The sequence below is a fragment of the Ascaphus truei genome, chromosome 5, assembly GCF_040206685.1.
Source record: "Ascaphus truei isolate aAscTru1 chromosome 5, aAscTru1.hap1, whole genome shotgun sequence".
NCBI classification, from domain to species: domain Eukaryota; kingdom Metazoa; phylum Chordata; class Amphibia; order Anura; family Ascaphidae; genus Ascaphus; species Ascaphus truei.
This window is the reverse complement of record NC_134487.1, coordinates 291,975,384-292,001,718: the sequence shown is the minus strand read 5'-3', so window position 1 is coordinate 292,001,718 and position 26,335 is coordinate 291,975,384. Positions and strand designations below refer to the sequence as shown.

At 47.8% G+C, this 26,335-nt stretch overlaps 1 protein-coding gene across 3 annotated transcripts in view; it reads right to left on the bottom strand.

Annotated features, from left to right (window-relative positions):
• Positions 1-26,335, bottom strand: part of DENND2A (DENN domain containing 2A) — a 109,048-nt gene that overhangs the window by 3,813 nt on the left and 78,900 nt on the right. For all 3 annotated transcript variants that reach the window (XM_075602655.1, XM_075602654.1, XM_075602657.1), the window contains exons 10-18: positions 25,171-25,280; positions 23,164-23,233; positions 20,938-21,015; positions 18,312-18,452; positions 16,801-16,949; positions 14,460-14,637; positions 10,259-10,300; positions 8,714-8,831; positions 6,304-6,543 (exon numbers count right to left, since the gene is read on the bottom strand). In XM_075602655.1, the coding sequence (XP_075458770.1) occupies positions 6,304-6,543; positions 8,714-8,831; positions 10,259-10,300; positions 14,460-14,637; positions 16,801-16,949; positions 18,312-18,452; positions 20,938-21,015; positions 23,164-23,233; positions 25,171-25,280 (1,126 nt within the window). The remainder of the gene's footprint in view (positions 1-6,303; positions 6,544-8,713; positions 8,832-10,258; positions 10,301-14,459; positions 14,638-16,800; positions 16,950-18,311; positions 18,453-20,937; positions 21,016-23,163; positions 23,234-25,170; positions 25,281-26,335) is intronic.

Below are 26,335 nucleotides of genomic sequence, written 5' to 3'. Positions count from 1 at the left end.
CAGGAACACGCACTGCTGTCCCAGCATCTGCAGGGTCTTTATACCCGGCTCCCTCACTACTTCCAGGAACACGCAGAGCTGTCCCAGCATCTGCAGGGTCTTTATACCCGGCTCCCCCACTACTTCCAGGAACACGCACAGCTGTCCCAGCATCTGCAGGGTCTTTATACCCGGCTCCCTCTCTACTTCCAGGAACACGCACAGCTGTCCCAGCATCTGCAGGGTCTTTATACCCGGCTCCCTCTCTACTTCCAGGAACACGCACAGCTGTCCCAGCATCTGCAGGGTCTTTATACCCGGCTCCCTCACTACTTCCAGGAACACGCACAGCTGTCCCAGCATCTGCAGGGTCTTTATACCCGGCTCCCTCACTACTTCCAAGAACACGCACAGCTGTCCCAGCATCTGCAGGGTCTTTATACCCGGCTCCCTCACTACTTCCAAGAACACGCACAGCTGTCCCAGCATCTGCAGGGTCTTTATACCCGGCTCCCTCACTACTTCCAAGAACACGCACAGCTGTCCCAGCATCTGCAGGGTCTTTATACCCGGCTCCCTCACTACTTCCAAGAACACGCACAGCTGTCCCAGCATCTGCAGGGTCTTTATACCCGGCTCCCTCACTACTTCCAGGAACACGCACAGCTGTCCCAGCATCTGCAGGGTCTTTATACCCGGCTCCGTCACTACTTCCAGGAACACGCACAGCTGTCCCAGCATCTGCAGGGTCTTTATACCCGGCTCCCTCTCTACTTCCAGGAACACGCACAGCTGTCCCAGCATCTGCAGGGTCTTTATACCCGGCTCCCCCACTACTTCCAGGAACACGCACAGCTGTCCCAGCATCTGCAGGGTCTTTATACCCGGCTCCCTCTCTACTTCCAGGAACACGCACAGCTGTCCCAGCATCTGCAGGGTCTTTATACCCGGCTCACTCACTACTTCCAGGAACACGCACAGCTGTCCCAGCATCTGCAGGGTCTTTATACCCGGCTCCCAGGCTTGGTGGTTTGATGTAAAACAGGGGTCTCAAACTCGGTCATCAAGGGCCACCAACAGGCCAGGTTTTATGGATATCCCTGCTTCAGCATAGGTGTCTCAATCAGTGGCTCAGTCAACTGAGTCACCTGTGCTGAAGCAGGGACATCCGTAAAAGCTGGCCTGGTTATGGCCCTTGAGGATTGAGTTTGAGACCCCTGGTGTAAAACAACGCCCGGGCAATAAGCATGGGGTAACAGTAATGTATCGGGGTACTTGGCTCTGCTGTTTCAGCACAGGGAGGGGTTCGGGGAATAGCTACTTGATGCATGTAATGTATTAGCATGTTTAGGGCCTTTTTCTATAGGGTCCGTTTACGTAAAAACGTTCCTGGCAAAAACGGCGAACGCCCGCTTCTGTATACAGAATTCTGTATACGCCCGCTTCTGTATACAGAGTGACCGCCCTCGGTGCATCGGTCTGCCTGGATCTTGCTACCTGCTCCCCTCTATTTTATTATTATCTGTCCAATAAGCCACAAGGTTGGAACTGGAGTAAATCGAAAGCCAAAATGCATGCAAGCAGATTCCTATATTTGATACAGATGCTAACGGGTGATCATAAGACACCCACACCGCCGGGCATTTACCCCTTGGGTGCTGGAGGGGGAACGGACCCTCCGGCGCATCGCGATCGCGTGTCCGACCCCCTAAGACTGATCAAGTGATCACGCCGTCACTGAATCCGTAAAACGGATGAGCCCCCCCTCTTCCCCTTCTCTGTGCTGCACCATCTCCCCTGGAGCGCCAGACCCCGGTTTAGGGAATCCAAAGGGTTAATATATTTAGCTTTAGACATACCCTGTTTGAAATAGCCCCCCTGGCTGTTTAAGGCTTCTGGTCCTATAGGAACATGCTCGGAGTAACTCTATATAAATATCAGTGGCTGCTCAAATGCTGTTGGGCACAGTCAAAGGGTCTATTCAGTGTACAGGATTGTACCAACGCACTGCCCCATTATCTAACTGCATCAAATGTAGCACGTTTCCTAACCAAGTATCTCACATTAGAATTAGAGTGTGATGGGTGAGGTTTATACCACCTCAGAGTTTGATATATCCGCTGAGGTTTAACTCAACTCCTCTCTGACTGCTAGAACAGACAGCCCCAAGTCACAAAGCTGACGTACAAAGGCTAAATGTGGGACACAGGCCCAGATTTACTATATAAATATAACTAGCGACACAATTCTGTGTGTGTGGAGGGGGGGGGGGGGGGGGTAGAGGGAGCGGGGGGGGGGGGGGGGGTAGAGGGAGCGGGGGGGGGGGGGGGAAGAGATCACATTTTTGTGTACTGTAGGATTATGTAATAGGCCTCTTTAACAAAACCATATGCCAGAAAATTATTTAACCTCTTTGATGACTGAGGCTACCAGTGCATTGCAAATTAATGTCTTAAGACACCAAAGGAATTACCATACAACAGCTTAAAAATAAAACGCACAAAGTATACCATGTATATGTGCAAATATTAATCCTCTAGTACAGGGGGGCGCAAACTTTTTTCCCTGCGCCCCCCTGACGGCTGTCCCCTCGCTCCCGCGCCCCCCCCCAACCCCAACTTACCCGCGCTCCGGCGTAATGACGTCACGTTGCCATAGCAACGTGACGTCACATGACCTCGCAGCGTCATTTTGACGCCGCGTTGCCATGGCGACGCCGGGAGGAAGCCGCCGGAGCCACGGGTAAGTATGGTTTACAGAGGCCCTGCAGCTCCCCCGGCACTTAATTTAAGTGCCTTCGGGAAGCGCGCGGGGCCTCTGTAAACCCCGCGCCCCCCGTCGGCAGTCTCGCGCCCCCCCTGGGGGTCGCGCCCCACAGATTGCGCACCGCTGCTCTAGTAGACCAAGGGACGCACAAGTCTTGGGATGACCAAGAGATAAGTTCAGTAATAGTCAAACCGTTACATTTAATGAACGTCATTTTCACCAGGCTCAGTACCACAAGATTGGCGTAAAGCAGACGTGGTGCCTATCTTTAAAAAGGGGGCTAGAACACAACCAGGGAATTACAGACATGTAAGCCTGACTTCAATAGTGGGGAAGGTACTTGAAGGTTTACTACGGGATAATATTCAGGAATACCTAATGGATAAACAAAATTAGGTCATGCCAAATTAACCTTATTAGTTTCTTTGAGGAGGTAAGTAGGAATTTAGACCAGGGTAAACAGTTGATGTTCTACTTTTGATACGGTGCCAAACAAGAGGTTAGTGTACAAAATAAAGCAATTTGGATTCAGTAAAAAATTTGCACCTGGATTGAAAACTGGTTGAAGTATAGACTGCAGAGAGTTGTTATACTGTAAATAGAATCTTTTCAGGTTGGGCTAAAGTCGTGAGTGGAGTACCTCAGGGATAAATACTGGGACCCCTGCTTTTTAACTTGTTTATTAATGACTAGAGGTTGGCATCGAGAGCAAAGTCTCCATCTTTGCCGATTACACTAAATTGTGTACGGTAGTAGAATCAGATCAGGTTGTAATTCCTCTCCAGAAGGACTTGGAGAGACTAGAAATTTGGGCAGATAAATGGCAGATGAGGTTTAATGCAGATAAATGTAAGGTTATGCATTTGGGAAACAAGAATATAAAGGCGACTTACAAATGAAATGAGGAAATATTAGGTGAATCCTTGATGGAGAAGGATTTAGGAGTGCTTGTAGACCGCAGGCTTAGCAATAGTGCCCAAAGTCATGCAGTAGCTGCAAAGGCAAACAAGATCTTATCTTGCATCAAACGGGCAAAGGATGGAAGGGAAGTAAACATAATTATTTCCTAAAGCATTAGTAAGACCACACCTTGAATATGGAGTACAATTTTGGGCACCACTCCTTAGGCCGGCGGGGCCATAGAGGCTTCAGGAGAGCGGAGGCGCGCTAACGCTGAAGCTCGCCTGCTTAAGTCAGCGCGATTCCACGGACTTGTAGGCGAGCCAGCGTGCGCGAAGGGAGCCGGGGGGGGGGGGGGGGGGGAGATGTGGTTGGAGGCAGGGCAGTGACGTCGCTGGGCCAATCGCCTGCGACGCACTGACGTCACGGCGCCGTGACGTTGACGCTGCTTCAGGCTGATTGGATGTTTTCAGCCGACAGCGCGCTGAAAAACAGCTTGGCGCTCGGCTGAAAATTCCAAAGCCTGAGCACGCCTGCGTGAGCCCCCTCTCAAGGCATCCTCATTGAGGATGCAGGGGCTCAGCGCTGAGTGTCCGCACGGCTCAGCGCGGCCTGTCCTTCTATGAACTCGGCCTTAGAAAGACATTATGGAACTAGAGAGCAGAGAAGAGCCACCAAATAAATAAAGGGGATGGACATTCTAACTTATGAGGAGAGGCTAGCTAAATTAGATTTATTTACATTAGAAAAGAGGCGTCTAAGAGGGGATATGATAACTCTATAGAAATATATTCTGGGACAATACAAGGAGCTTTCAAAAGAACTATTCATCCCAAGTGCAGTACAAAGGACTCGGGGCCATCCCTTAAGGTTGGAGGAAAGGAGATTTCACCAACAACAAAGGAAAAGGCTCTTTACAGTAAGGGCAGTTACAATGTGGAATTCATTACCCATGGAGACTGTGATAGCAGATACAATAGATATCTTCCAAAAAAAATGTTAGACCTCTTTTTAGAAAGGAAACGTATACAGGGATATCCCAAATAAGTAAACATGGGAAGGATGTTGATCCAGGGAGTAATCGGATTGCCAATATTTGGAGTCAGGGAGGAATTGAATGCAAAACAAATGCATTGACGCCATCGCGTGCGCTTATAGTAAGCGCGACGCGCCGGAGCGACGGCTTGGTCGCGATCGCTGGAAGTCATCTCTATTTGATTTTCCAGCAACCGTCGTGTCGCCCACACTACAAGCGAAGCCTTAGACCGGTAACGGCTGTGAGAGTCCACGCTAGACTGTTCCAGTTGTGGGGTGCATGGAAACGAGAAGGAGGAGGTGATGCATACATCATTTTTGCCCACACTTATCACTGTGATCCAATGAGAGTTATCACTGCGTTATTTAAGGGGTAAACCTTTAGTAAATACGGCGGCAAAGAGTACTCTTTATTATTAACGCACAGCGATATGAAGATCGCAGATTAGTAATCCCATGCCCGAGTACCCCGATGTAAGGAGGGTCGAGAGGAAATCGCATCTTACTATTAATCCCTTCACTGCCAAAGTGGCCAGCAATGCTCGGCAGACCAACTGGAGATAACCAATTACAACAGAAATGATTGGATGCTCTCGGTATAATTAACCTGTAGTCTATTTAGTGGTTCGGGGGGGGCACATATTTCTCACCCCAACGGCACAAGGTGTTAGGAGAATGGATCCTAAGGAGAGATCGTGGCTTTTTGCAATACTTCACTGGAAAGGGTTTAAACTCGCCTCTGGCAGTGGTTAAATGTATTTGAGATGAAAGACAGGGTACACAGAGCTGTACTTAGAGGGACAACCCATTATAGGGCCATAATGGGCATAAAAAATGAATAATTGGGCGTGTGTGCGTGTATATATATATATATATATATATATATATATATATACACTTAGTTAAGTTATGGTGAGTAAAAAAAGTGACAAAAACCCTCCACAGTAAAGCTTATAGCAAATGGAATTATTACTGTGTGCTCATTTGCATGTCTTAGACAGGTCTGCAACCCTGCCTTTCACCATCATCACCCACCACACAGCACTTCCACTGCAGCAAGGGATTCTGGGAAATGACATAGAAAACCATGTTTAAAATGGTTTTGAAGCAAAAAGTGGCACTGTGTGCTCATTTGCATGTCATTTCCCAAAATCCCTTGCTGCAGTGGAAGTGTTGTGTGCTGGGTGATAATGGTGAAAGGTGTGGGGTTGCAGACCTGCCTACGTCATGCAAATGAGCATACAGTTATAACACACACAGACCTACACCTTAGTCGAAGACTGCACACCCTGTGCTGAAGCAATCAAATACTCATTCACTTATGCAAGAATGCATCCACACATACATATAGTAATGGAACTGACTCAGACACATGCATACACTCAGACATAGAGACACAGAACCACACAGCTGTCCCTCTAGACGCACTCACATGCAGAGTGTATCCACTCTGGATACACAATCCAAGATTTCTGGAGTCGTTCTGGGGAACATGGCCAGCCTGGAATTTGAGGTCCCATCTAATTTCAGGGCCAATCCAAGCTCCTGATGATACCTCACTGAACTGTCACAAACGTGGTCCCTCAGCTTATATGAAGGTTGTGGTGGAAGGGGGAGACTAACCTTTGGTGCCCTGTTTGCGTAGCTCCCGCTCCTGTATGAAACCCCCAAACATCTGTGTTTCCATGAAGACCTCCAGGAAGCGGCGGAGACTCTTGGAGGAGACGGACTTGCGAAAGGCGTCGCGGTGCAGAGTCCTCTCATCTCTCTCCCCGGGTACCAGGAACAGGGAATAGTGACCCACAATTTCCACAAACAATCGGACAAAGGCCTCAGACACAACATCATTCAGGGAGCTGGCATCTGGGTGGGAGAGAAATGGGATGAAGGAGAGAGGTGGCGGTGTTGTTATAAGAAGCCTGAGAGGTGAGGATGAGGAGGAGACAGCGCAAGGGATGGAAAGGAGGAAGACAACCTGGTCTAGATCATGGCAAAGGGATAGAGATAAAGAAAGAAACAAAGAAAAGGCAGAGAGAGCTGGAAGTGGGGAGGTTGAAGGAAGGAGGGAAGTGTAAGCCCCTGCTATATTATAGCCTTATAATGGACAATGTGTGACATATATCATGCAATTGATTACGCATGAGGCCATGGTAAGGTTTAACCTGCGACTCTGTGACTCTTCTACAGTTTATCGAACTAGCCAATCCCATTACTGGACAAGAGGGGGAAAGGTTCGGACCCCCACAACAGAACAAAACAGGGGTGTCACCCTGCAGCCAGCTCTCCCTGAGTGCAGCTCTCTGGGGACATCTCTCGCGCTTGGAAGTAGTTTCCATGGCTGCTATCTGCTCTCCCTGGCTTCTAGAGTCCTACTTCTGCCGTTACTGAGACTAGGTTAGACCTAGACCTTGGCTAGCTGGGGAACTGAGGAGATTCCAGAACAAGGCTGACAGTTTAGCCTTAACATGATGCGTAGCTCCTGCGTGCTGCATCATGGTCCTGAGCTCTGTATCGTGGTCCTGAGTGCTGCATCATGGTCCTGAGCTCTGTATCGTGGTCCTGGATTAATCCAGCCCAGCATCTGTGTCCTGTTCAACTGCATCAGGATACTGCCCCAGGTCTGCAGGTCCCTGCTCTCCGCCTGCCCGGAGTACAGGCTGCCTGATACCCCATGTGCAAGCTGAAACCTGACTGCTCAGTGAGAGTGAGGTTTATCTGCTGGCTCTTTGCAAGTTTGCTCTTATTTTAACATTTATCTTGTAGTTCCTTTTCTGTTCCAGTAAATAAAATACAAACACCTTACAAACCCCCCTTTGCACTGTCATTGACCTCCCCTCCACCCCATCCATAGGGAGACCAGCGCAGAATCTCCGAAGGAGCGGCTCAGTGAGTCAAGGAACTGACTCTGTAAATAACGTTTTGAGTTGTTGAGTTTGAATCAGGTTAAATTCCCGGTGTCGGCCCCTTGTGACCGTGGGGAAGTCACTTTATCTCCCTGTGCCTCAGGCACCAAAAACATAGATTGGAAGCTCTATGGGGGGACTGTGGCTGTAACATTCCTATGTGCTGCGTACCGCGCACTATACTGTAATTGTGACGCGCTTTGTGTCCTATTGGGAGAAAAGCGCTGTATGAAATAAAGTTATTACCGTATTTCCTCGATTGTAAGACGCCATCTATTTAGTGTTATTTGACCCCCTCCGTCTCACTTACCAGGTTTACAGGCGGCGGCAGGAGAAGTCCGTCAGCGGAGGAATGAAGTGTGCGGCGTGCGGGAGAGGCCCGGACTGGAGCAGGAGAGGTGCGGCATAGGAGAACGGCTGGGGAGGAGCGCTGTAGTATAGGTTCCAGTCGGAACCGGTGTCAGCGTTCTCCGATGCCGCACTTCTCCTGCTCCGGTCTGATGTTCTTCTCCCACCGTCGCCTTAACTGCATTCCTCCAGGAACACGGACCTCTCCCGCCGCCGCAGTCCATTCCTCCGCTGACGGACCTCTCCTGCTGCCGCCTGTAAACCCGGTAAGTGAGATGGAGGGGGTCAAATAACACCCCCCCCTCTTTTTTTGAATACATCGATTCTAAGACGCACCCCGATTTCAGACGTGAAAATCGGAAAAAACGGCGTGTCTTAGAATCGAGGAAATACGGTATTAAATAAAGTGCTATGAGACGTTGTAACTAAGTCTGCCCTACGGGTGGGTTACAGAAGATAGAAAGAAACAAAGAGAGGGAAATGAAGAGAAAGAGAAGGGGTGGAACAGAGGAAAGACGAGAAAAAGAAGGAGAGGGAAATGCAGAGACGAAATAAAGAGAAAATAAAGGCACGGAGGAATGCAAAGAGCATTTGGTAATGTGTGGTCCTGATAATATGAACATACACGAAGAGGGTGGAAGATAGAATGAGACAAGGGAGGAACAGGATATAGAGAGGAGAGGCTATAACCCCGAGGGGGACTGCTTGGAAGAAAGAGAGTCCTATCTCCGGGACAGGATGTTTTGCAGGACATCTCATGGAGAAGGCAGCTTTATTTTCACCTTGCTGACCATTAGCAGATCCCTGCTCGTTCTCGTTAGCCAGATCATTTCTCTGCTCCAGGATTTGTTCCAGAGCTGCCTGCAGCTTCCGGGGGAGTATTGAGTCCTCATCATCCGTCTGCAACATACAGTATGACATCAGTGAGAATGTTACGGGCCGTCCGCACGGAGCTTACTACTGTTACAGTAACAATAGCAGATAGCAAGGGTCCTTTTATCTTATAGCGGAGTGACAGTTCTCCAGGATAGCAGGTTGTATGAAACCAACACTCACATTCAACACTGGATATAGTAATGGAATTGTTGGCTGCAGGCTTAGAATGCTGTACTAGATAACCTCCGGAGAATAAAATGTTGTCTGGATAAACGCCTCCCCAATGATCTTCCAAGTATTGTGGTTGCAAATTATAATAAAAACCATTGTTACATGGAGTCCATATAAGCAGTGTTCGACAAACCTATACATTTGCTCGCCCTGGGCGAGTGGATTTAACCCCGGGCGAGAAAATATTGGCCCAAGCAGCACACGTTTGGTACTAGGTGGCGAGTAGATTTTTTTGTGTGGCGAGTAGATTTTTTGGTGATTTGTCAACCACTGCATATAAGCAAATGCTCGCTATTAACACAGCTTTAAAGCACAGCATGGGAATAAAAAGATCACTTGTGAGCATTCACATGTCTTAGGCAGGTCTGCAGCCCTGGCCTTCACCATTATCCCCAGAAACATGTCTGTGAGTGGTTTCTCTGGCTTTGCATCTGATTCCCATGCTGTGCTTTAAAGCTGTGTTAGGCTAAGGCCCCGGTATCTCCGCTGTAACGCGCGCCCGCGATATTGGCGGCGCGTTCAGCCGATTCCCCGGTCTGCAGCTCACTGCAGGAAGAGATACCGGGGGGGGGGGGGGGGGGGGGGGGCGTGGCGGGGGAGTGACGGGGCCGCGGCCATGACGCCACACGGCAGGTTCGCCCTCATTGGCTGAACCGCCGGGGGGCGTGCCTAATCGCTCAACGCGAGTCCTGCTCTCAATTCTATTGAGATCGGTAGCAGCTTTCGCCCGAGCGCTGCGCCCCCCCCCCCTCGCAGCGGGCCCGGCGCCATTGAGGGGAGGGCTCTCGTCCGCGCAGTGTCCGCCACAGCGGACGCTGTAGTAGGCAGCGGGGGCAAGGCCTTAACAGCGAGCATTAGCTTATATGGGCTCCATGTAACAATGGTTTTTCAGACAAAAGGGGGGAGCACTGTATGCTGGGGATAATGGTGAAAGTCAGGGTTGCAGACCTGCCTAAGACATGTGAATGTGCTCACAAGTGATCTTTATATATACAAGCCCCCCCCCACTGTTCTGATGGCTACAATATTCCATTAGAGGTAATAAGTCCATGTGTTTCATATTATTACTAGTATTTTTACATCCATACACTGAAAAAGTTATTACCAAAAAATACAGCGGTTCATGGGGTATATATATTTATATATATTTTTTAAGAGGGTTTATAGTGTAATGTAGGTCCCGTACAGAAATAACCGTGGGGTCACGGAGTCTCACTCACCTGCCTCAGGAACCGGTTGTTCACCAGATCAATCAGTAAAACCTGCGGAGGAACAAAGCCACGTTACTTCCTTCCCTCTCTCCCCCGAGTCACTTCCCGTCACCGAGCCCTGCTGTTTGTTTATCCACCGCGCCCCCCCACGCTTCTAAGCAGCAGCCTGGCCGTGTGTAATCAGCCCGGCAAACACATCCTCTGCCGTGGTTTGAGGTTTCTCTACCGCTGACCAGAAATGACAGATCCTGTATCGTCCTGGACACGGCCCAGAAATAACCCAGACGTGCCTCGCACATGCGGCTGTCAGCCCTGGGGCAGGGGGGGGGGGGGGGGAGGTGGCCTCTCTCCAGGGAACACTCGCTGGAATTACTTCGAGGAAAGAAGATTACCGTTAGGTGCACGAGAGGAGAAACCTTACCCGAGAGCAGTGGAGTTAAAAATGCTGCCCCCCCCCCCGCGTAGGAGCAAAGTAAAATTAACTCTTTCACCTTAGGGCAGGGGTGGGCAACTTCAGTCCTCAAGGTCCACCAACAGGTCAGGTTTTCAGGATATCCCTGTTTCAGCACAGGTGACTCAGTCGCTGCTTCAGCACAGGTGGCTCAATTAGTGGCGCAGTCTTTGATTGAGCCACCTGTGCTGAAGCAGGGATATCCTGAAAACCTGACCTGTTGGTGGCCCTTCAGGACTGGACTTACCCACCCCTGCCTTAGGGGGTTGATTGTAAAAAAATAATAATGGTATATCAAAATATTGTTCATTCGGAAAATGTAAGCGGAGATGTTTAGGTTGTTTTAGTGCTCTTATTCTCTTCCTTTGGCACATTAAGTACCCACCTCCACTCTTTCCCCTGTCACATCCATCTAACGATCATTTCCTGATGCAGAATGACAGAAACTCACAAACACAGAAATCCCTATGAAGGACCATATTTTGTGCTAGTCATTAAAGCTGCAGAACAACCAATATCCTACATGTGTTTTTAAATAAATCAGTTTTGTACTATGAGAAAATACGTGTAGCATTTTTTAAAAATAACTGTGAATGACATGTTTAATGTATTATAATGTAACAAGCATTTTGTGTTTCTATAGCAACCATTTACAAAGTCAAATACCCTTCCTCTTCGGAAACAGGTTCTGGCACACCCCTTTTTGAGCCCTGCCCTCTCTCTAGCAGTGCACCTATTGTATCTAGTGACTGCCTGGTCACATGATCTTCCCCACAGAACTTTGCATCTTTGTTGCATTTAGTGAACCCCCGAGCCGAATCTTCGCTGATTGATCACCGGAGAACGGATCGATTAGCAACTTAGCTAATTACTTATCATTGTGTGGATTGTATTGATGCGCATATTAAAGAGAAAAAAGTTAATACCTAGGCGTACAGCTAACTCCACTTACCAGTTACTCATTATTAATCCTGACTTGGACTTACCAGCTACTTATTATTAAGCTGGAGACATGAACCCTCATTCCTAAGGACACTCCCTTTGTAGCTGCATCACACAGGGGGCACAGGAGCGTGCAATTAATAGTCATCCCAGAACTGTTACTTTTGGCAAGTAACTTCCCCGCCTTGTGCCCCCGGAAACTGTTAGTTAATTAGTATCATTATTCCTCTTCTGGAAACTGACCAGTTGGCAAAAAAAAATGTGCTACAAGGTATTTTTCTTTAGTCTGAGCAGCAGATGGACTGATGCACTTGGGGCTAGTGTTGATACAAAATGTTTTATGAAGAGAGAAGGAAAAGAGCTAAAGAAAAGGCAGGAACACCCAGGAATCCATCCAAATGTCCCACCTAAAACGAATGTGTGTATATATATATATATATTTTTTATAACTTATAGAGTTCCTTAACCAATATAATTATATTGTGAAATTCTGCAGAACCCCAACTCTCTTATAGCGCGTCTGAGATCAGATGCATTGTAAGGAACCCCAACCCTCTCTAATAGCGCGTCTGAGATCAGATGCATTGTAAGGAACCCCAACCCTCTCTCATAGCGTGTCTGAGATCAGATGCATTGTAAATTCTTCTGTATTTGGTACAATTTTCAAATTACCTGAAAATTGCAGGAAACCCTTTAAGGATGCCCAGAAACACAAAAGGAGGGAGCAAGGAAAGTCATGTTCACAGCAAAGTAAATGTGGGGTGGGGGGAGATGGGCCAGTCTAAGGCCCAGATTCACTAAAGGGTTGCTAAGCTTTAGCACACCTTAACGCCCATTCGCTTGCATGGCGTGCAAAAGCGTAGCACTGCTTAGTGAATCTGGGCCGAAGTGAACTTTACAAATTGGATAGTACGTTCTCCGGGGAAAGGATGCCTGCATTATTCCCGTGTACAATACAGCAGTGTGTAAGGATAATGAAGCATCGCACCCTCTGCCAGTGTGTCATTCGCGTCATTGTGTGGGCGTTTATCAAAAGACCTCTTTGTATTCTAGCCATTCGCACAGAATTCACTTTTCTCCATCTGCTGACGATATCCAAACACAGACTTCAGCGATAGTTTGAGAGCGCTGATAAATGCATATTAACCGGGTCCGACGTCTGCCTTAGGCCGCGTCCATGTTTAGTGCTTGCGGGCGGAGGCGCGCTTCCGCTCGGCACTGAGCCCCTACAGCCGCAATGAGAGCGGCTTTAGTAGGGGCTCGCCTACGCTTCCGTAAGAGCGCGGAAGCATAGGTCTTAGGAAAATTTTAAATCTTCGCGCTTGCCGGAGCGCAGGGCCGGTCACGTGAGCGGTTCGCCCAATGAGGGCGAACCAGCTCCGTGACGTCACTGGCCCGCCCGCCGACACGCCCCCGGACGGCGCGCTGTCTAAGGCCAGGGAAAGCACCCACTTTCCCTCAGCCTCAGCGCGCCTCCGCCCGCCAGCAATAACCATGGACGAAGCCTTACACTTTCCTACAGCTTCGTGTGGGAAACTCCAGTTCTCAAGGGCCACTAACAGGCCAGGTTTTCAGGATATCCCTGCTTCAGCACAGGTGGCAGCACATTGTGCCGCCTGTGCTAAAGCAGGGATATCCTCAATACCATGCCTGTTTGTGGCCCTTGAGGACTGGAGTTGGCCACCCCTGGTGTAAACCAAACTACAACATTGGCTCTTGCTTTCGTTCAGGGGGTCATTTATCAACATTTCTCCAGCTGCAAACGGGGGCAAAACTGATGTTAAAAACGGCACGGGCTTTATCTATTAAACAAGAAAACCAGACCGCTTTCAGTGGAGTGTGACTTACGCTCAATAAATCTGCTGCCGGTTTTTTTTAGGTAGGGAAGGGGGTCGTCCCTGCTCAACCTTAATGTTCATAAGTATATAGTTAAGATGGCAGTGCAGTGGGAAAGAACAGATATATTTTCAAAAAAGTGATCAAAGGGTGATCACCAAAAGGTTCCCATTATATTGCACTCAGCCTATAAATTCCTAATGATTGAACAGTAGGTGTCCCAGAGTTGCATTGTTAGTGCAAAACACCAAGGAGGTAAGTACAAAGAAAAAATGAAAAAAATAATAAAATTTTATTAAACTCTTCTATCAAAAAACACTAATAAAATATTAAAAATCTTGCCTCTATTGTTAACACAGTGTGTGCTGTTTACTCCATTAGTGTCCAATAAACAGCACACACTGTGTTAACAATAGAGTCAAGATTTGTAATATTTTATTAGTGTTTTTTGATAGAAGAGTTTAATAAAATGTTATTATTTTTTTCATTGTACTTACCTCCTTGGTGTCTTGCACTAACAATGCAATCATTAGGAATTTATAGGCTGAGTGCAATATAATGGGAACCTTTTGGTGATCACCCTTTGATCGCCCTTATTTTTTACCCACGTTTTGCAGCCAGGAGAATTTGATACGACCGCTCTCTTACACTATGATCTAATCTCCGTGGAGGGTTATCGCACAGCGATAACAGCGGGAGGGCCCCATGTACGGGGTACACCCAGCTGTGACACATGGCACTCCTTGCTGACGCCCTCCTTTTGAAAACGCAGCGTCAAATGACACCGCGGACGTCACCAACATGACATCGCATGGCAACGCGACATGACGCCATAAGTGCCTTCCCATCAGGCCCAATAGCGCAGCATCTGCATATGGGGGTGGGCATTGGTGCCCAGCCCGGGACTGAAACGCCTGCCCATAGAATGGATACAGAATGAACCCACAAAGTTGGCGGCTCCTCTCCAAAGCCCAGTCTCACCTCTTCCACGGGCAGTTCCTTCAGACGAGGCAGCGAGCTGGACAGCAGACCAATCAGGAACGGGGTAGGCGAGCACACGATGTCGATCATGGAGGGCGGAAGTACGGGGATGTAGGTGTGTTGCCAGGCGAAGGGGTATATGAGGGCAACCATGGCATGGCAGCACTTGGACAGGGTGCTGCAAAACAGAGCCCAAACTATTAGGCGCCATCGCCTTGTTGCCAACCCGGCTCCATGTCACCCGACACTGGAACCCAGTCCTGTTTTATTCCCAAGTGTCCATTATCCAGAGAGAAACAGAAGTATCATTAAGAAGAATCCACTAGGGTTAGACACACGGTAGAACCAGGACCGGCTTAATGGCGGTTCCATAGGTGCCACTGCACAAAACGCTGCAGTTACAGAGGCCCCGCGCTCTTCCCCACAACAATGAAACTGATTGGACGGGGGAGAGCGCGAGGCTCTGTAACTGTCTCCTGTCTTGAGCAGCGGCATCTCCCCCTCGTTATCATGGCACCAAGTTGCCATGACAACACGATGCTGCAAGGTGCCGCGTTGCCATGACAACATGACGCCACGTAGTCTGAGGAGATGCCGCCCGCCGGTCAAGGTAAGAGGCCTCCACAAGCGCCCCGGCACCGAGCCCCGCAATAACCCCAGCCAGCCCTCCCATGGAACGATGTCTCGGGATAACATGGAGTAGCGCTGGCAGCAGAACTGCTACTAACCCAAAACTAGAGGCCTTGTAACAAATACTCCACTGATCTGCGAAAAACACGCCTGTTTTGTAACGCAGTCACTTTTTTTCTCTCTCCCTTTTTTAGGTTGTAGGGAAATCTGTCGTTTTTACATGTTTGGGCAGAGAACACAATGGGTGTACCAATCCATGGTCTCGTGCCAACTGCAGAAAATGGCCGTGCCGCGGACTATTTGATATATATTGAAAGGTGGGACATTCATTTGCACCCATTTAATGAAGAAAATCTTCATTCGGCGAACCAGCGAGTCTAATCTTTACCAACAATGCGAACAATTACCGTGATTGAGTTTTAAAGAAAAATGGTGAAAACAGTATTCTAATAAATTTACTCTTTTTTGTTTGTTTTTGCATAAGCCTCGTCAGGAAGCCAACCCTTAAACTCTCTAATGTGAGCGAAGGCCTCTTCCTACATTGTTGCTGTGCAGAACCGTTAGATAATCGAGCCTCTGGTTCCCAGCCAGTGGAGATGCCTGCGTATAGTGAGACCTGGAAACGTGCCCGGAGTCCCACTGCCCGAGACATCCATTTACGTTGGGCGACATCAGCGCAGAGCGCTGTCATGTTTACGCCGTTGCCATGGTCACACAAACAGGAAAAGAACAAAAATGGCTTCTATTTTTTTTTCCTGACAAGGAAATGTGCAGAGACAAAGTATTTTTGGATGCAAAGCTCCGGTCTTTAAGCGGCAGAACAGGCTGCATGGCGGGTGACAATTGTTTAAATTACAGGTTGGATACAGGGGGATCAGAATGAAAAAGCCAAAAAGGGGCCGGTGATTTAGAAGAGCACATTTTGAGCAGACTATGAAGGGCTGCAGCTTATAGTATTAATAAAAGAATTGCCATTCATTGTGGTAAAGTACATACTGTATGTAGGTATGTATGTATGTAGGTAGGTATGTAGGTAGGTTTACCATACTGAGTTAAGTTATGGTGAGTAAAAAAAGTGACAAAAACCCTCCACAGCAAAGCAAATATGCAAATGTAAATACAACTGTATGCTCATCTGCATGTCTTAGGCAGGTCTGCAACCCCGCCTTTCCCCATTATCACCCAGCACACAGCACTTCCATTGCAGCAAGGGATTCAGGGAAATGACATGCAAATGAGCACACAGTGCCACTTTTTGCTTCAAAAAACATTTTTAACATGGTTCCCTATAGGCTCAAAGCTGTGACCATTCAGCAAGCTTAAGCCTAGAGGGAACCATGTTAAAAATGGTTTTTGAAGCAAAAAGTGGCACTGTGTGCTCATTTGCATGTCATTTCCCAGAATCCCTTGCTGCAGTGGAAGTGCTGTGTGATAATGGGGAAAGGCGGGGTTGCAGTCCTGCCTAAGACATGCAGATGAGCATACAGTTGTATTTACATTTGCATATATATATATATATATATATATATATATATATATATATATATATATATATATATATATATCTTTACGCCTTTTTGCTTGTGTGAGCTGCACTAGTTTTACTTGGAGACTACTGAGGGTTTTAAAGATTTTGACAGCACGTTGCCCATGAGAAGGTTGGGCAAATATAGGATTTACCCATGCAGCGCACGTAGGGTTAGGAACGTACCTCAGGGTGTCCGCCATGAATATGACTCTTCTTTCCAGGAGCAGAGAGGCAAAGATTCGTACGAGGTGCCGGACGCTGAGGGTGGAGAACAGGGTCTCGAAATCTACGTGCTCCAGCCGGGAGTCCAGAGGCCGACACAGCTCAATCACCTGGGGAGACAAGGGTCCCGGTGACCCGCATCATAAGGAGTCATTATCACACGTGTGTACCTATCACATGCAAAAGGAGTGCCGTACAATCCTAACCAGTCAGTGACGTCTTCTGCTTCAGCACAACGTCTGATGTAACTCAAAGTCTATTAACTCTTTTGCTGCCAGAAATGATCACAACACATGACCAGCTGCCTGGCATGGAAATGGTTATGGTGGGAGAGACGTAACTAGATGTTCTAAGGAAATGCAAATGGACCCAACTAGCACCGAGAAAGGTGAGTCTTACTCCAGGGTCTCGTGAATGTCTGGGTCCCAATTACATACAGTAACAGTGGTATAACCTTGTACGCCTCCTCTGCTCAGTGTCGCACAAGCTGCCATCATCCACACTGTCACAACAGGACACATCCGCTCCATGTCCAGTGTACCTAGATACCACCTCTCTCTCATTCCTGTATTTCTGCCATACCTGATGAAGAACCCTGTGAGGTTCCAAGGCGTGCAACGGTCTGCGGGTGCAATGAAAGTGATCCCCCTGCTCACCCCTCCCTCCCCCATCTAACACCTGTGATTAGTTATTTTTTGATCAGCTTTCCGTTTGGAAGAGAGGTAAGAGGCGCAATATGATCTATATCTGTACCTCGCCATCCCCTCCCTCCTCTCACCTAATATAGTCCCTCCCAGGTGCTGCATGCTGACAGAGGACGACGAAACACAACAAGCTCAGAAATAGTATTGCCGTCTCCTGATTAAAGGACCTTTAACCCCTTTTGGTACCAGAGGGGCAGTGCCGGATTTCCCTTTAGGCCGGGAACATTTTTGGTCGCCCTCATACACGGAGGCCGCGCTCTCGGGCCCGATAGGAAGCTCCTTACCTGCTGCCTCCTACCTGCCGCCTCTGCCTTCTTTCTACAGCGTCAAATGACGCTGCAACATCACTCGCGTCTCCGTGCCAGGGCAACGCGACAGTGCGGTGACAAATGACATCATCGCGTCGTGTTGCCCTGGCCATGAGACGCCTTGTGACGTCCACAGCGTCATTTGACGCCTGCGATTTCGAAGGAGACGGAGGTGGCGGCACCAGGTAAGCGCCATGGGGCGGCAGATCTGGAAATCCGCCACTCAGAGGAGCCAGTGGTAACAGGAAAGAGAATAACACCGAGATGCGTGTTACACATGGCACGTTTTGGCGAATATCTGCTAAGCAGTGCTATGCTATAAGACGCCTTAATACCCGTGTTAAAGCATTGCCCCTGTGTGATGCACAATACCAAGCTGCACGTGCTATCCAGTCCGTGTTCTCATACACAGGAGACCACGAATACCCCCTCCCTATGGACATGTCCTCCCATTCCATACCTCCGTCCCCGATCCCGGCAGGAAGTTCTTGACCGCGATTTTCCTGCCTAGCGCGGGGAACGGCGCCTCCATGATGCTCCTCATGAAAGGCTGCACCAACGCTGGCGAGATACCCCTCCTCTTCTCCACCTCATCCAGGATCTGCCGGGGGGGCGAGAAACACACGGACAGGGGTACAGAGTAAGCACCAGCGGCGGTTGATTGGTCACGCAAATGTCTTTCACGTGGGAAAAGCGGGTTCGGGTTCTGCTGCCAGCTGATCTTGGGCAAGTCCATTTTAATTCTCTGTTCTTTGGCCAACAACACACATGGGATCGCCAGCTTTGGGGAGGCAAATTCGCTGGCAAATTCTGTGTGAGCTTTAACGAGGCAAGTGGGCGATTTCTTTTTTTTACATAGGAATGAAGCAGGGGGTCTCCGAAGCGGAGACCCATTGATTTCAGTTCTGAAGACCCCCTGCTTCCCGAGATACTTACCTCCGTGTGGGGTGCCGGTGTCGCTCTGCTTTTTAAAGTTCCCGCGTCCTGTGGGCTAATAGAAAGCCCCACCGCATGCCGTCACGGCTTCCTATTGGCCCCACAGAGCTTTGAAAAGTGCCCAATATGTCAGGGGGTGCGCAAAGTGGGGGGTGGGGGAGAGCGCGTCGGGTTCGAGGCTCTGCGCCGAGAGCACGAGGCCTCTGTAACTCACTTACCAGGTTTTAGTCCCCGCACCTCCATGGCGACGCGGCGTTAAATGACGTTGCAAGGTCACGTGACGTCACATGACCCTGCGTCATTTAATGCCGTATTTTAGGTAAGGAGGGGGCGCGACAGGGGGAGAACAGGCAGGGGGGGGGGGGGGGGGGCAGCGCTGGAACTTTGCGCACCCCTGCATTACGTGATCCCTGCTGCCCGAGCAGAGCGGCGACCGGAACCCCCTTCAGAGGTATTTCCGTAAGCAGAGCGTCCCCAGAGCTGAAATGAATGGGGTTCGGCTCCGGAGACCCCCTGTTTCAAACCTATATATATATAAAAAAAATAATGTAACCCCCCCAGAAAATTGCCTTCTTGGATGGCCCCTTTAAGAAGCTGGAACAGGCTGGGGAAACTGGTCTCAGACACGTAGGCACACTCAAGTTATCTGCTTTTACTGCTATCTAAAAATACACGGACTTATTTTTAGTATCGGCGCTGCTTGGGAAAAATACAAATCTACGATTGGATAAGTTTAAAACCTTTCTTCAGGCCGTGTTGGGTTTTCCTTCACAAAGACACCCACATAACCCATTTACGAGAGTGCGCCACTGTGATGCAAAGTTAGGGTGTGTGCGCTTATGTAGAAATGTAATTGTAAGCTCTTCGGGGCAGCGACTCCTTTTCCTATTGTTTTACGAATGAAGCGCTTATTCCCACGGTGTGTTATAATATCATGTCCCGTGTGTTACTGCTGCAGAGCGCTAGGTACCTGGGTGCCGCTATATAAATAAAGACACACATACATTATTCTGTGCACACATTACCTAAAGTGCTTGAGTCTATACTAATCTGTTGTGCTAAAGGTTAAAGGGGCTCAATTTACTAAGTAGTGCTTATCTGTATGACACCTTAGAGCAGGGGTGTTCAACTCCAGTCCTCAAGGGTGACCAACAGGTCAGGTTTTCAGGATATCCCTGCTTCAGCACAGATGGCTCAATCAGTCCCAGGTTCAGCACAAATGGCTCAATCAGTCCTTGCTTCAGCACAGGTGGCTTGATCAGTGGCTCCATCTTCGACGGAGCCAGATTGAGCCACCGGTGCTGAAGCAGGGATATCCAGAAAACCTGACCTGTTGGTGACCCTTGAGGACTGGAGTTGCCCACCCCCTGCCTTAAAGCAAGGTAAAAATAAATAAATCATATAATGCGGGTGGAACACACCTCAAAAAAATATCTAAATAATAAGAGCAGTGAAGAATGTTTAATAAAGTGCGTGCAATTCCCAGAGCCATCGGCAACACATAGCAAGAGTAAGGCTGCGCTTATAGAGCCGGCGACGCGTCAAAACAAATGCATTGCCGCCGTCGCGTGCGCTTATAGTAAGTGCGGCGGCTTGGTCGCGATCGCTGGAAGTCATCTCTATTTGATTTTACCAGCGACCGTAGTCCGACGTCTCCGGCACTATAAGCGCGGCCCTAAGGAAATGTCTCTTGGGATAAGGAACACACACACACACGCACACACGCAGACACGCACAGACGCACACACACACACACACACACAGACACAGACACAGACACACACACACACACATATACATACACACACACACACAGACACACACACACACACACACAGACACACACATATATACATACACACACACACACAGACACACACACACACACACACACGATGGGAAAATGCGTTTTTTAAATAAAAGACATTGCTAAAAAAAAAAAACGACAACATAAAATAGCAAAGAAAGCAGAAGCCGAAAGAGCCGAAAACAAACAACGGACGGATCTACTGGAATCATTCCGTGGGTAACCCACCAGTGTAGGGTTTGGGAAACTGCCGCAAGGAAAGGTGCCTGGCTGCTTAGCAGCACTTGGTGAATGGAGCCCTACCCGCACCCTGCCTCCCGGGTGGCTTATGCCCCTCCTGTACCTTGGAGAAGAGGTTGAAGCAGCCCAGCCGGCTCACAATGCAGTACACCTCGGGGAGACGCTTCCCTTTGCCGCTGGGCTGTAAAAGTTAAAGGAGAAATACATGAAAGTTAAGGTGGGAAACATTGTTCCTATTCCGAATAAGCAGCTGCCCCCCCCCTCTTCTGCACTTTATAGCCATTGTATAGTTACATAGTTATATAGTTCTGTAGTAGATGAGGTTCAGAAAAGACATACGTCCATCAAGTTCAACCTATGCTAAATTTAGAAGACCGATACTTTATCCTATATTTGTACTTACAGTTTGTTGATCCATCGATCCAGAGGAAGGCAAACAAAAAACCCAGTTGACATATCATCCAATAATATCTCATAAGGGGGAAAATAAATTCCTTCCTGACTCCAAATATTGGCAATCAGATTTCTCCCTGGATTAACATCCTTCCCATGTTTACTTATTTGGGATGTCCCTGTATACCTTTGCTTTCTAAAAAGATGTCCAACCTTTAATTGAAGATATCTATTGTATCTGCCATCCCAGTCTCCACGGGTAATGACCCACACTGTAACTGCCCTTACTGTAAAGGACCCTTTCCTTTGTTGCTGGGGAAATCTCCTTTCCTCCAACTTTAAGGGATGCCCCCGAGTCCTTTGTACTGCCCGTGGGGTGAATAGTTCTTTTGAAAGCTCCTTGTACTGTCCCTGAATATATTTGTATATTATTATCATATCCCCTCTTAGACACCTATTTTGTAATGTAAACAAATCTAAATTAGCTAGCCTCATAAATCAGATTATTCATCCCCTTTATTAATTTTGAGTCTTTTCTCTGCACTTTTTCTAGTTGCATAATGTCTTTTCTATAGGGTGTCCAAAATTGTACTCCATATTCAAGGTGTGGTCTTACGTTCAGGGAGAAGGAGTAAAGACACTGACTCTGGCATTTAGGGGAACCTGGTTCTATTCCCGGTGTCGGCTCCTTGTGACCTTGGGCAAGTCACTTTATCTCCCTGTGCCTCAGGCACCAAAAAACAGATTGTAAGCTCCACGGGGCAGGGACCGTGTCTGCTTAATGTCTCTGTTAAGCGCTACGTAAAACTAGCGGCGCTGTACAAGAACAAACTATTATTATAAATATTAATTTCCATCCCCGTTTAATGCAAGATAAGATCTTGTTTGCCTTTGCAGCACCTGCATGACATTGGGCACTACTGCCAAGCCTGCTGTCTACAAGCACTCCTAAATCCTTCTCCGTCAAGGATTCTCCTAATTGATCCCCATTTAATTTGTACATTTGTATCATGTTATTTTGGCCAGGATATACCAGCACAAGATGCGTGTAGGACACTCATCCAGTTACTGATCCCAAAAATGTTTCCAGGAAAACACAGAACCTTATCGAAGCACTTTCTGTTTTTCCATCTGTCCAATATCATTTGAAATCAAATCATATCCTACAGACCTCATTCCAATGACTTTTATTTAGTAGATCAGTGTTTTTCAACGAGGGTTCCTAGGAACCATAAGGTTCCACCAACATCCCTAAAGGGTTCCCTGCAATTTTCAGGTAATTTGAAAATTGTACCAAATTCAGAAGAATCTCATCTCAGACGCGCTATTAGAGAGGGTTGAGGTTCCTTACAATACATCTGATTTCAGACACGCTATTAGAGAGGGTTGGGGTTCCTGACAATGCATCTGATCTCAGACGCGCTATTAGAGAGGGTTGGGGTTCCTTACAATACATCTGATCTCAGACGCGCTATTAGAGAGGGTTGGGGTTCCTTACAATGCATCTGATCTCAGACGCTATTAGAGAGGGTTGGGGTTCCTTACAATGCATCCGCTCTCAGAGGTGCTATTAGAGGGTTGGGGTTCACCTAGAGTGTACATGCTGTCGTGCATATTGATAATAAGTATCTCTATACACTTGCAATATCCTAAAACACCATCTGATGAAAGAACATTAAATACAGGTTTATGAACCCCCTGTTGCCAACCGAGGAGCCAATATTTATGGGTCAAACACTCCTATTGGCCATTGAGCAACAGCAGCAATAAAGGCCAAAGAGAGGTGCCAGAGTTTCCAAAAGTATTTGTCTCTGCTCATAAACTAGATCTGTGTTTGGGAACCGGACAAAAGTAATAGGTGGCAGGATATTGCACAGCAATACTCCGTACTACTATACACTGCAGGGAATGAGGGAAATAAGCAGAGGGTAGTTACCAGAAGACGCCTACAGTAACCGAAGCGCCGGCTGCCGTCCTCCCCCGTCAGGACAAACGAGAAAGTCTCACTGGAATGGGAACGAAGAGACAGGGAGGAGAAAGGTGAGGTTTAGTCTGGCTATGTATGTGTATGTACGTGTCATGTACCTAGGTTATCACACTTGCACTGTGTATGTATGTATGTATGTATGTATGTATGTATATGTACGCGTCATCACACTCGCACTGTATATGTATATATATATATATATATGTGTCATGTACCAAGGTTATCACACTCGCACTGTGTATGTATGATATGTATGTGTCATGTACCAAGGTTATCACACTGACACTGTATGTATGATATGCGTGTGTCATGTACCGAGGTTATCACACTGACACTGTATGTATGATATGCGTGTGTCATGTACCAAGGTTATCACACTGACACTGTATGTATGATATGCGTGTGTCATGTACCAAGGTTATCACACTGACACTGTATGTATGATATGCGTGTGTCATGTACCAAGGTTATCACACTGGCACTGGATGTATGATATGCGTGTGTCATGTACCAAGGTTATCACACTGGCACCGGATGTATGATATGCGTGTGTCATGTACCAAGGTTATCACACTGACACTGTATGTATGATATGCGTGTGTCATGTACCAAGGTTATCACACTGACACTGTATGTATGATATGCGTGTGTCATGTACCAAGGTTATCACACTGACACTGTATGTATGATATGCGTGTGTCATGTACCAAGGTTATCACACTGGCACTGGATGTATGATATGCGTGTGTCATGTACCAAGGTTATCACACTGGCACTGGATGTATGATATGCGTGTGTCATGTACCAAGGTTATCACACTGACACTGGATGTATGATATACGTGTGTCATGTACCAAGGTTATCCCACTGACACTGTATGTATGATATGCGTGTGTCATGTACCAAGGTTATCCCACTGACACTGTATGTATGATATGCGTGTGTCATGTACCAAGGTTATCACACTGACACTGTATGTATGATATGCGTGTGTCATGTACCAAGGTTATCACACTGGCACTGGATGTATGATATGCGTGTGTCATGTACCAAGGTTATCACACTGGCACTGGATGTATGATATGCGTGTGTCATGTACCAAGGTTATCACACTGGCACTGGATGTATGATATGCGTGTGTCATGTACCAAGGTTATCACACTGACACTGTATGTATGATATGCGTGTGTCATGTACCAAGGTTATCCCACTGACACTGTATGTATGATATGCGTGTGCCATGTACCAAGGTTATCCCATTGACACTGTATGTATGATATGCGTGTGTCATGTACCAAGGTTATCACACTGACACTGTATGTATGATATGCGTGTGTCATGTACCAAGGTTATCACACTGACACTGTATGTATGATATGCGTGTGTCATGTACCAAGGTTATCACACTGGCACTGGATGTATGATATGCGTGTGACATGTACCAAGGTTATCACACTGGCACTGGATGTATGATATGCGTGTGTCATGTACCAAGGTTATCACACTGGCACTGTGTCTACTAGCAAGGTTGCAAAATTATACAAGGACGATGAGCAAAAAATAATGCCCAAACATCGTAGTCCGGTATCCAGGCCACACGTGTGGTTTGCGCATGTTACCCATGTCAGCCGAAAATGTCCTACTGTGTTGTAGCTCAGTGGTAATGTCACAGCTCTTACATTCAGTGACTGGGGGGGAAATACCAGGAAGATAGACTGTAAGCTCTGTGGGTTACAGTCTTGTTAGGACATATGTGTCAAGGTAGAAGTGGTGCAATTCTGAGGCAAACAAACGGTTTGTTTTGCCCCAGAATTGCAAACCCTTTGTCTTCCCCCCTCCCCCAATTGTGCCTGCAATTCTAAGCGTAGCCCCGACCGAACATAACTCGGCGTCTTTGCAGCTGACATTTCTGTTCCCCCAATGGTGCACCGACATAAAAAAAACCCCAGCCTTTACCTGACAAAATGGCTGACAGGTGACCAGTCCTTCGCATCAGGGAAGCAGAACTGGGGGATGGCCTTGAGCTGGTCCTCAGCTTCCCGCATGAACTTGAATGAACGCTCCAGCTACGACAAAAGGACCGTCTGTTAGGCCCTGAAACCCGATCATTACTGCAAGAGCCCGTCCCAATAAACGCACAGGACCCCACTGCTCTTTAGGGACTATATATAAAATAGGGTTTACCCTGCGTCAAACAATCAATGACTCCTTTTAAATCACTAGTGGCATATCGTGCGATGTCATTATTCCGGCTCGAACATTGTCTCTGTGTCTGTATGCGGCGCGCTCACTCACAGGACTTGTTTGCGTCTACTTGCGTTTTACGGCAAGAACAAAAAACTTGATGGGACCATTTTGACGCACTTATGGAACACATAAGTACTGACATTTAATACAAAATATTAGTTACATATGTGCGCCCTCTGCAAAATCCGAACTCCGCCTCCAATTCCAACCCACGCGCCATTTTTTCCTTAGTCCGAAAGTCGACATACAACCCAAACATTTTTTAATGCATTGGCGCACGGAGACGCATGAATTTGCTAGTCTTCCATGCGTCCGTTTTATGGCAAAACCACTTACAGTGATGCTTTATCCATCGCCCTTTTAATGTTTCACATAACATTTTATAAAACCATAGATCAGGGGTGGCCAACTCCAATCCTCTACGTCCACCAACAGGCCAGGTTGTCAGGACACACCTGCTTCAGCACAGGTGGCTCAATCAGTTGCTCTGTCGAAGAGCCAGCTTCAGCACAGGTGGCTCAGTCAGTGGCTGCCTTTGACTAAGCCACCTGTGCTGAAACAGGGATATCCTGAAAACCTGACCTGTTGGTGGCCGTTGAGGACTGGAGCTGGCCACCCCTGTTATAAGTCTCCTCCCCGCCCTCACGGGCATTTCGGTTTTGCGTTTTGGGTTCTTGAGCCTCATCTCCCTCAGCCGTGTTTTGAGAAGTGCCCCGGGCTGGATGACAGGGGACTTGTAAAGAGGAAGAGCGGTTTTCATGACCAGAACGCAAAGTCACCAGGCATAAAGAAATCCTTTACACGCGCATTTTAACGTAAAATCTGCGCTTTTTTTAGTGCGCAAAAAATAGCCAGGAAGTAAGGTTGAAAGAGG